General features: G+C 44.7%; 1 protein-coding gene across 7 annotated transcripts in view; it reads left to right on the top strand.

Moving 5' to 3' along the window:
• Positions 1 to 7,641, top strand: part of ESCO1 (establishment of sister chromatid cohesion N-acetyltransferase 1) — a 52,505-nt gene extending 44,864 nt beyond the window's left edge. For 3 of the 7 annotated variants that reach the window (XM_039522294.1, XM_039522292.1, XM_039522293.1), the window contains 3 exons: positions 453 to 596; positions 1,739 to 1,926; positions 6,604 to 7,641. In XM_039522294.1, the coding sequence (XP_039378228.1) occupies positions 453 to 596; positions 1,739 to 1,926; positions 6,604 to 6,751 (480 nt within the window). In that variant the 3' untranslated portion in view covers positions 6,752 to 7,641. The other 4 variants (XR_005593601.1, XR_005593600.1, XR_005593602.1 and 1 more) reach the window with 4 other exon arrangements.
• Positions 7,642 to 12,038: the final 4,397 nt, after the last annotated feature.

The following is a 12,038-nucleotide window of genomic DNA, read 5'->3' as shown; positions in this document are numbered from 1 at the left end:
CATTCAGACTTAGAGGAAGAGTTGTCTTATTTTTCTGAGATTAAAAAATGTCTCATCTAAAATTAGGATTTGAGAGTTTGTAATGGAGCTTGATTAGGACATTTACTGGCCTAATTCAACAAAGTTTGCACTTAATTTTAGGAATCCTGTTTCCCGGCCTGAAAGACGTTCATGATAATGGACAAGACTTAACATCAAGTTTGAAACTACTGGAAGGCGACCAAAAGAAATTCCTAATTTAATATTTGCAATGAAGCATTCTTTAAATAGATCCGTATAGCTATCTTCCATATATTATATCTAGAGTAATCCTTCAAACTTCTGGAAAAATAACACTTCCACTCTGTTTAATATGTCTAGAACCTTTCCATATACATAGCAGTTCTTATTGGGTGGTATATCTATATGTAGCTTTTCTGCTGTATGTTAATTTTAATTTATTATTTTGACAGGTTGAAGAGATTAGAGAGATGGTAGACAATGACTTGGGATTCCAACAGGCTCCACTCATGTGCTATTCTAGAACAAAGACGCTTCTCTTTATTTCTAATGATAAAAAAGTGACTGGTTGTTTAATTGCAGAACATATCCAGTCGGTAAGTGATCAGATGCCAGAGGTGTATACTGGGGATTCAGTGTTGAATGACCAATTATATTTTTTTAGATATACTAGAGCAACAGAGGTAAAATTCAGGTCTGGCTATTAATGTCTAATATGAACCCATTTTAAGGCGTTTTAGGATTTTATTTGTGACAGCTAAATTCAGGTATTTTACCATCTACTGGAAATTTCAGCACTTAGCAGTCTCTATCCTATATCATGTGGTCCTGTACAAAGGTACTCCTCTGAGGACAGAAAATACTCACAACTCTCTTATTAAAAAAGATCTTTCTCAGGTAATCTTTATCAGACAGGTAAAGACTTTTCCATCGTGGGCATTTCCAAAATGTAGATATTCATGTCTCCATGTACTTAAGCCCTGATTTTACAGACTTGTGGTAATAGGGACACCCTGACCCTCCCAAAAAGTACTCGAAGATGGTGGACAAGGAACAAATAAAAAAAAAATCTAAAAAATAGAAGGTAATAGTAAAGTAGCCATTTAAATTGCATAGTTTTATTCACTGCTATTACACTCAACTCGGGAGCTAAACCAAAGCAATGCCATACATGAAATCTCCCTGATACTTGTGATTCTTCTACCCTAGTTTTGAAATTAAGGGGACAGAAATGAAACTAAAGTGTGAATGTAACAATGACAATACTGCCTCATACCAATGGTCCATTTAGCTCAGTATCCTGTCTTCTGACAGTGACTGGTGCCAGATGTGTCAGAGGGAATTAACAGAACAAGACTATTATGAAGTGTTCTGTTCCCTGTCATCCAGTCCCAGCTTCTGGCAGTTGGAGGCTTAGGGACACCCAGAGGATGGGGTTGTGTCCCTGGCCATCTTGGCTTATAGTCATTGATGGACCTATCCTCCATGAAATTGTCTAACTCTTTTTTGAACCCGGTTATACTTTTAGCTTTCACAACATTCCCTGGCAATGAGTTCCACAGTTTGACTTTGCATTGAGACTGTGATGAGAAAACATACATTAATGTGATATGCCCCTTCATCAAAGAACATGTTTAACTGAAGTGTTTGTTTACTGTAGAATGGATTATCTTGTACAAGCATTGTAACGCATTGTGGAGTTATGAATCATGCTGTTAAAGTTTGACATTGTCTGCAGGGCTATAGAGTTATAGAAGAGAAGATTCCAGAAGTTAGTTCAGAAAATGAGAAAATCATATTTGAGCGACAAAAAGCCTGGTGCTGCTCGACTTCTCCTGAGCCTGCTCTCTGTGGGATTAGTCGAATCTGGGTGTTCAGTATGATGCGTCGGAAGAAAATCGCTTCTCGGATGATAGAGTGTCTTAGGTAATATTAATAAATAAATAATTTTAGTAATTTGGGGCTCAGTCTTTGACTTAACATTGAGGCTTTTTGTCTAACAATCATTTTTTATATATAATATAATATAATATAATATAATATAATATATGGAGACATACCTATTTCCTAGAACTGGAAGGGACCCTGAAAGGTCATCGAGTCCAGCGCCTTGCCTTCACTAGCAGGACCACATACTGATTTTGCCCCAGATCCTTAAGTGGTCCCCTCAAGGATTGAACTCACAACCCTGGGTTTAGCAGGCTAATGCTCAAACCTTTTCAGTGAATTTGTGGATATAAACCTAAAACTGAAAGTTGTGCTCAGTTTTACACACAGTTTTAACAATTTGAGTATTCTCATAGGGCTTGCTTACCCTAAAAAAAAAAACCTTTTCTTGGATACAGTTGTAAAGAGTCAAATTAGCTGACAGGATGTTGTCCACAATGGGCTAGTCAAAGTAGACCAGGGACAAAATCTTCTACAGTGCCTAAGTGATTTATGAAAATGGGAGTTAAGCATTCTTACCCTAAGATAAATTGGGTTTTTCATTATGTTTCCTAATCTATTAATTACATCTCCTGGATTTTTGGGAGCAGGAAAAAGGGACGTTAACAGGCACAAAAACACAGGGCTACCTCTTGTATTCTTCTTACCTGCTTACACTTCTCCTTAAGTGGTGTTCTTTAACATTAGTCTGAATGTGACTTTTTTCACCCCGTTCAGGTCCACTAAGCATTACAGTAGATTTTAGTTTCCAGGGAGTTTAGGTGTGTTCAACTGCCAATCTATCAATAAGGAAGGCCACCTCTCCCCTTCTTCCCCAGCAAGGAACCAGCCAGTTTGTTCACTTCATCCCTTTCTCCCCACAGTAGGCTCTGGACTCCCTTTATAGACCGTTTGTTTTCAGAACCTTTTGTATTTTTTTTTCTAAAGCTGGAACTTGCTTTTAAGTTGATATCTTCAAGTGAACACCTACATTTGCTAATTCATCTTTAATTCTGTTTTCAGAGACCCTATGAGTTCAAATCCATCTGCAGTAGGCTCTTCTGTCTGAGGAAAACATCAGACAAATCTAAAGAATAAAGAATCAGAAAATGCTGCTTGTAATTCCTTGTCCAGACCTTCATTGAAGGGGAGCTTTACCTTTTCTGCTCTCGGGTAGAAAGCTCTGACAGGTAGAAAGCAGAAGTCTCTAACGGGGTCCAGGGTGAGTGGAGAGCTGAGCTCAATAGCCATTCTCACAGCAACCTGACAATATCACTGTGGAGAGTAAAGCTTCCTTGCTGACTGCACCAGCATTTCCAATAGTAAGCTTTCTTATGTATAGGGCTCCTGCAGCTTTGCATAGACATTGACAGTTGCAATGTCCCCTTTGATTGGATGACAGGTTTACTGCCATGGATACCAGTTCCTCCCTTTTTAATTTAAGGATGCATTCTCTGTTGAACTTAGGGAATCTTCCTCCTTGGGCCCAGCACCTGAACTCTTTGCCCCCCTTAACTTTAAAAAATATATATGTCTCTTTGGAGCAGAGGTCTCACTAAAAAATAAACTAACAACAATTTCTGAATCGCATCATGAAGTAAAAATCTAAAAATAGTTGCTTTTCAGAATTGCTTGAGACCATCCTCCCTCTTGAGTGACACGTGATAATCAAAATCAAGGAGATGCTAGAGACCGAAAGCATCAAAAACACCTGTAAATGATTTTCATCAGAGTCCAACAAGGAATTTTCCCTCACTGTACATAGCAGCTCACTAAATCTAAATGGTCCTTAATTAAAGACCATTATCTTCCTGGAAAGGGCCCTTCTGACAGCTGAATAGATCCTGATCTAAAATAATGGAAGTATGCTCAGCAGGGCTTGGATTTAGCATTGGTTACCTGTTTCATGTGCCAGCATTGCCCCTCTGCCATGTATATTGGCCAAACCAGACAGTCTCTACGCAAAAGAATAAATGGACACAAATCTGACATCAGGAATCATAACATTCAAAAACCAGTGGGAGAACACTTCAGCCTGTCTAACCACTCAGTGGCAGACTTGAAGGTGGCAATTTTGCAACAAGAAACTTCAAAAACAGACTCCAAAGAGAGACTGCTGAACTCAAACTAATATGCAAATTAGATACAATTAACTTAGGTTTAAACAGAGACTGGGGAATGGTTGGGTCATTACACTAATTGAATCTATTTCCCCATGCTAAGTTCTCCTCACACCTTCTATGGATCATCTTGATTATCACTTCAAAAGTTTTTTTTTCCTCCTGCTGCCGATAGCTCATCTCAATTGATTGGCCTCTTAGTTGGTATGGGTACTTCCACCTTTTCATGTTCTCTGTATGTATAAATATCTTCTGTCTGTATTTTCCATTCTATGCATCTGAAGAAGTGAGCTGTAGCCCATGAAAGCTTATGCTCAAATACATTTGTTAGTCTCGAAGGTGCCACAAGTACTCCTGTTCTTTTTGTTTCACTAGAGTCCATTCTAGCTTCAACAGACTCCTCAGCAGATAACATGCTCTTATACAGATTTTCATCTTATTGTTTTAAGATCTCTAGGAGCCTCCCTCGCTACCTAGCTAGAAACATGGTCTTAAATGCAGTAGTGAGAAAGTCACTGCTAGCCTTCCTTCAGAGTAAAATATTCTTGACATCAGCATATTTTGGGCACAGGTTTTTTTTTTTTAATACACACACACACACACACACACACACTCACTCTCACTCTCACTCTCTCCCCCCCCGCCCCTCCCCCTCTATTTTTAGCCTGCTCTTCTCAAAGGATGCTTCATCCACAGCCACAATTCTATTTGGTTGAAATATTTTTTTTGATATAGATCCTGTCCAGATCAGCAAACATCCATCAGATTCTGGAATTCTTGCACTATAGCCCCTTGATGTCCCTTTTTGTTTTGTGGGTTTAACTGTTTCAGGTCCTACCTTTCAGTTAAGGTCTTGGAGAGCTCCAAATCTAGAATCCTGGGCCCTACAAGGACACATCAAGCAAAGCAGGGGTAAACACGTGAGATTCCTATGGTAAAAGTCAAGGAGAGAATAATCCTTTTGGCCCACTTTAATACTTCATATATGAACAAAAGGACAGAGACCCAATTTTTCTCCCTTTATATGCCTTTAATGGTAAACATCTTGAAAGTACATTGTTCAGCCATGTTGTTTATAAACCAGGCAAGATCTACTTTTATCCTGATGTCTAATTGTTTCTCAGAGCATCATCTCTACCTAACATAGCCAAAGACCTCCATCTTCAGATTACATGCTAGCTTGACCCTCTTATCAAACACCTTCTTAAGCACTCACTGACTTGTATATAAAGGTTTAGATGATATTTCTGATAGCTGTACTGGTACAGAAGACACTGCTAGGATTCTGCAGTTAAAGTAGTACTTGACACAGGTTTGGTTTTTATTCAGAAATTAAACACTACCTTTTTACACATCATAAGAAACGTCCTTGGCTTCATTCTTTTCCTAACAGAGTGCCTTCTGTGAAAAACGGGTAGCACCATCTATGTACACAGACCCCTTGAGGCATATATGAAGTCAGAGTATCTTCCTCTTACAAACAAAAATACTCACTAGGCTTGGAAGGGTTGGATTTTTATGTCGGTAAATATAGATTTTTTTTACTGTACACGCAAACTGACAATTGTATTGATAATTAAATTACAGATAAGAAAAGTAAAAGAATCTGGCATGAGAACTTAGAATTTAAGGATATGTACTTTGTATATTTTGTCGATGTTTTAATGGTTATAAAGCTTTAACTTTTTGAATTTCAGCATCTACTGTAACTAAATAATTGACTCCACTCAATTTCTATTTTTGATATTATCTGCCAAAGTGATAACTTGGCAGAATTTGATAATTTTTTTTATCTATCATCTAGCTGTTGGGGGGAACGATGGCTGGGGGGAATATCAGAACTCCTCTATCCTCTGAGAGCTTCATTGAATTAATAGTTTTGTGGCCCAAGAGGAAATATGCAAGGCAGGCATCTGGTAACCAATATATTTGTTGTACATTAAAAAGTAGACATCCAAGACTCTCACAGTGCCTTTAGCAGGAAGGTACTTCATGCTGTGCCATTACATTGAACTACACATCTCATGTTGAAATCATTTTTTGAGCTCCAGATTAATTCCCCCTGTAAAGGACTGTGAGGATCAATATGAAGAATGGGAGAACTTGTTTTCTTACCTGAAAGAAAGCTTTCTTCATTTGTTCTGTGCAACTGATCCTGCCTATTAATTTTTTTGTAATTGGAATCTCAATGGCTGTTTGCTCAGATTATGCAGTAGGGCGAGGGGAGAGAAGAGGCTTTAGCTATAAAATACAGAATTTATACTGTAGCACACATGCACATTGCATACAGCTTAAAGTATGAATTCTCTATTTGATGGCTACAGCCATCCCCCCCATATATACTTTTAAAACATATTAGGAAAGTTACTTTGACCGACTATTCAGGGAAAGACAGGTCTGGTTTTGCCCTAAAGCTCCATGGAGAGTAAAGACCCATTATAAGGATCAGCTCAGCTGAAAAATAATTTTGAAGAAAGGTAACTTTCAAGATACAAAAATATACTTTCGCATTATCACTTCATGAAAAATAACCAATTTACTTTTTTTTTTTAAACAGGAGTAATTTTATATATGGCTCATACTTGAGGAAAGAAGAAATTGCTTTCTCTGATCCCACTCCTGATGGAAAACTCTTTGCAACGCAGTACTGTGGCACTGGCCAGTTCCTGGTATATAACTTTCTCAATGGACAGTATCATACTTAGTGGAATTTCTTCAGCAACAAGTATTGGGAGACTTCTGCTAATAAGTACTGATTGAGTTCAGACCTTGACCAGGAGCTAGGGCCATATATATATATAAATATATATATTTTTTATTATTATTACAACGAACTCAGGATTGGTAACAAATAAAGTTGTACTATTTTATTAAAATTGTAAATTGTGCAGTAATAGTCTAACTCTGTTTTTTAAAGAAGATATTTTGTTATCTTTTACAGAAGTTTATGATGTATTTTTATCTCTAGTCATGTTTACATGCAGCAGATATTGTTCATAGTGGACTGTAAACTAATGCAAGGACTATGGTCTTACTGAGTACATACTGAAGTTCTTAATGTGGTGATATACCAGTGTTGCTTGGCACTGTAATCTTTAGTACTTTACCAGTTTTAGATGTTTAGTAAGGTATATAAAAGATCATTTATCAAAATTTAAAACTTTGCTCAATTGAACTTAAATAACAAATATTACAGTGCACTATTTATAGGTGATAGACTTGACATTAATTACATGGAGGTTCTACTATGCATTAATATGAATAACAAAGATGAAATTAACCTGATTTCTCAATTATATGAAGAATAAGGAAGTTACACATTTTGCAAAGGGGATATTTAGCAGTAGTTTGTGAAAGATGAATTTGCAAAATACAAACAGGTATATGCTTCACCTCTTTTTTCAGAAATGCTGAACTGGGTATATGCCTTTATTAGTGAACTTCACTTGTAGCTCCTTCATAAAGCCCTCCACTTTGAAAGGGTTTATATGGTGAAAAACTGCTGTGGCCTTTCTCTATCTGTATATAATGTAGATTAAAAAATAAAGTACTTGATAGCATCACTTAAGTAAAAAAAGCTAACAGAGGAAAAAAAGTAGTCTTTGGTGTTTATATTCCTGCAAGTGAAATGTTCAGTGGGGAAACAATCAAATTAACATGCAAAAGGAAAGTCCTGTTTTTTTTAATAATGGAGATATAGCTATATCTCCTAGAACTGGAAGGGACCCTGAAGGGGACCAGCCCCCTGCCTTCACTAACAGGACCAAGTACTGATTTTGCCACAGATCCCTAAGTGGTCCCCCTCAAGGATTGAGCTCACAACCCTGGATTTAGCAGGCCAATGCTCAAACCACTGAGCTATCCCTCCCTCCAAAACAATCTAAAGAATCTTCAAATACAAAGCCTCTCACTTCCTAAGGAATAGTTCCCTATGCCATAATTCATTTTTGGAGCATATACTGTAGAAGTAGCAGTGGTGGTCTAATATCTGTGTCTGTGCTATAGAAGTAGAAAGTTATGATGGGGGTGTGTGTGTTAATTTTACCTTTTTAAGTCCTCTTTAGAAAACCTAAACTTCCAGCAAATAAATTCTTTATTTTATTGCTTGCTCTTGTCCAGAGGTGATCAACAGCATAAGCTTCCCAGCACTGTGGCTTCAGCTCATTTTATTGCAGTCACAGCTAGTAGCTGAGAAAAGCTGTTTCCTTTACCAGTAGTGAGACTAGAGCTGGGTGAAAGTTTTTTTTTGCTGAATAGTTTATTGGCCAAAAAAATCAGTTTTGGACTATTTGAAACTATGTAAGTTGAACACCCCTTCATAAACAAATTTATCAGATAAGAAATTTTCCATTCTTCTTCGAGTGATTGCTCCTATGCATTCCAGTTAGGTGTGCGCGCTGCGCGTGCATGGCTCTTCGAAACATTTTTACCCTAGCAACTCCGGCGGGCCGGCTGGGCGCCCCCTGGAGTGGCGCCGCTATAGCGCTGGATATATACCCCAGCCGGCCCGTCCGCTCCTCAGTTCCTTCTTACCGCTCCGTGACGGCCAGTTGGAACAGTGGAGTGCTCCGTTCACCTCCACAACCCTAGTATTTCTCCGTTTGATAAGTATATATAGTTGGTTAAGTTAGTTAAGTTTAGTTAAATAGTTTAGTATCGTTAGTGTAGTAAGGGGAATTAGGGGGGGTTCGCCCCTCTTTTCCTCAACTGGTGCGGGCTCATGCCCAAGGCACCGGGGTTCAAGCCCTGTTCAGCTTGCCAGAGGCACATGCCCATTGGGGATCCGCACGACACCTGCCTGCGCTGCCTCGGGGAGTCCCATGGGCCAGACAAGTGCCCGATTTGTACGGCGTTTAAGCCACGGACGAGAAAGGAGCGGGACTCTCGATTGAAGCAGCTCCTTATGGAGTTGGCACTTAGCCCTGCCGCGCCGACCCGAGCGGCGCTGAAGTCTTCCTCGGCGCGCAGCGCACCAGCGGTCCCGAGCCGGTCCGGTACCGAGACTGTACGACCCCCGCAACCGGCACCGGTGTCCAGGCACCGTTCCCTCTCTCCGGCACGGAAACGGGAGGCAGCGCAGACGGCCTCTAAGCCTCCTGCACCGGGACCGCTCACCCAGCCACCGCCCGCACCTCCGGCACCAGCTGTGGTGGTGCACAAGCCATGCACGGCTCCGTCGACTCCGGCACCCCAAGAGCCGTTGAATCCGGTACATCCCTGCTCCCTGGTGCCAACCGCAGTCGAGCTACCTCTCCCGTCGACGCCCGAGACCTTCTCGACGGCGAGAGAGCTCATCGAGCTCACAGAGGCACCGAGCCCCTGGCACCGCCGGTGCGGGCTGTTCAGTCAGCAGGCAAGCCGGCTATGATGCAGCCCCCGTCCCCTGACAGACGGGATAGATGGCGCTCCAGGTCTTGATCCCGATCCCGGAGACGGTCGCTGTCACGCTGATCCCAGTCCCGCCACCGATCACCATCGCGGTACCGCTCCCTGTCTCGGCGCTGGTCGCAGTCCCGGTACCGCTCAGCATCGCGGTACCGGTCGCACTCCCGGAGACGCTCCCGGTCCCAGTCACCTGACCGCTGATACCGCAGGAGGTCTGGCTCCCGGTACCGTTCCCGGCACCGTGACTCCTGAAGCCGCTCCCGCCACCGTCGGTCGAGATCGTGGTCGAGCTCCCGGCACCGACACAGTCGATGGTCCCGCTCTATCTCCCGGTACCGCGACGACCGGCACCGATCCCTGGCACCGTCCAGGGACAAACTGGTGGCATCGACGGCGCAATCTCTGAGCGTCTCTGACCCCCCATGGCCCTCTCGCCAACCCTCGGTCGTCTCTCAGGCGGGCAGCGGTGGAGATCCAACCCCCAAGGCCAGGACCACGGACCACAGCAGTGGGGCTTTTGGGCCCCCTGGGCCTACCACCAGGCACAAGGGCTCCCCTTCCCCGTGGACTCCGAACGCAGGATGCCGGAAGCCACGGCTAGCAGGCCTCCCCCCATCACCACCAGGCGAGGCCCCACCGCCACCTGTTACGGCGGAGCATGCTGTGTCCGAGGCGGCTTCCCACCCCCTGGAAGACCCACCTCCAGAGGCCATGGTCCAGGGTCTGTCCTCGTCTTCGTCGCCGGATGAAGCGGTGGCGGGGGCTTCTACGGCGGACCCGCCTCCAATTGACTTGCGGGCCCACCAGGACCTTCTTCGCCGGGTGGCGAAGGCTATTGACCTCCCCGTGGCGGAGGTCGCTGAGGATGACGACCCGGTGACCAGGGTGCTCAGAGCTGAGGCCCTGCTGCGGGTGGCCCTCCCCTTTATCCGCATCATTCAAAAGAACACCACTACCATCTGGCAGTCACCGGCGTCCGTCCCTCCCACCGCTCGCGGAGTCAAGCGCAAGTACTCGGTTCCTCCCACTGACTACGAGTACCTAGATACCCACCCATCTCCGGACTCCCTCGTGGTGCAGTCCGTCAATGACCGGGAGAGACATGGGCAACCAGCTCCGGCGCCAAAATCCAAAGAAGCACGGCGCATGGATCTGTTGGGCCGGAAGGTCTATTCGGCGGGTGGTCTCCAGCTCCGGATTGCCAACCAGATGGCTCTCCTCGCTCGCTACACCTATGACATTCTGGTGTCCCTGTCAAAGTTCTCGGAGCTCATCCCAGCAGCCTCCCGACAAGAATTCTCGGCCCTCCTTGAGGAGGGCACGAAAGCCTCCCGGTCCTCCATACAGGCCGCTCTAGACTCAGCGGACTCAGGTGCCAGAACTCTGGCCTCGGGAGTAACTATGTGGCGCATCTCTTGGCTGCAGTCCTCCACCTTGCCGCCCGAAGTGCAGTACACCCTGCAGGACCTGCCCTTTGACACTCAGGGGCTCTTTTCTGAGAAAATGGACTCAAGGATTCAGACCCTCAAAGATGGTCAAATCGCTATTCGCACCCTGGGTATGCACACACCGGCTACCCAGCGGAGGTCGTTCTGCCAGCAGCCATACCGACCATTTACCCAGGCCCGGTCACGGCCTTATAACAGCCGCAGAGGCAGCCTAAACCGCTGTAGACAGTCGGGCAACAGGCGTAATCAGGCCCAGGCGCCTTCTAAGGCCCCTCAAGGGCCTAAGCAGTCATTTTGATGGGACGCCCGAGGACGGCCCATCAGTCTCATTACCGGATCCTTCCCCGTTATTTTGCAACCGCCTTTCCCACTTCCTCCCGGCGTGGTCCAAAATAACTACGGACAACTGGGTACTTTGTACAGTCCAGTATGGTTACCGCCTTCAGTTTGTTTCGCCCCCTCCCACCCACCTTCCCTGTCCCTCTTCAGGGACCCCTCTCACGAGCAATTCCTCTTAAAAGAGGTCGAGACTCTGAGTTTGGGTGCCATAGAGGAGGTGCCGCACGACATGCGGGGCAGGGGATTCAACCAGGACCGATACTAGACCTCCGGGAGCTCAACGGGTACCTGCTCAAGCTCAGGTTTCGCATGGTAACCCTGGGGACCATCATTCCCTCCCTGGATCCGGGAGACTGGTTTGCCGCCCTCGATATGAAGGACGCTTACTTCCATATCGCGATCTACCCTCCCCATCGACGCTACCTGCGCTTCGTGGTCAACAACGCGCACTACCAGTTTGCGGTACTTCCCTTCGGCCTTTCCACCGCGCCGAGGGTCTTCACAAAGTGCATGGCAGTGGTTGCTGCAGCCCTCCGCCGTCGTCGCATACACGTCTACCCGTATCTCGACGACTGGCTGGTTCGCGGGCCATCCCGAGAGCTGGTAGCAGATCAAATGGCCGAGATCCTAGTCCTGTTTCGGTACCTGGACCTCCTCATAAACGCCGAGAAGTCCACTTTAACTCCATCGCAGAGGGTGGAGTTCATCGGAGCGGTCCTGGACTCCAGTTTGGCCAGGGCCTGCCTCCCTCAACCTCGGCACCAAACTATGGTCTCCATCATCCAGGACCTGCATGCTTTTCCCACGACAACGGTTCGGT

The sequence above is a fragment of the Mauremys reevesii genome, linkage group 2 (assembly GCF_016161935.1).
Source record: "Mauremys reevesii isolate NIE-2019 linkage group 2, ASM1616193v1, whole genome shotgun sequence".
NCBI lineage: Eukaryota > Metazoa > Chordata > Testudines > Geoemydidae > Mauremys > Mauremys reevesii.
Note: the sequence above shows the minus strand (reverse complement) of the source record. Positions and strands in the feature narration are given on the sequence as shown.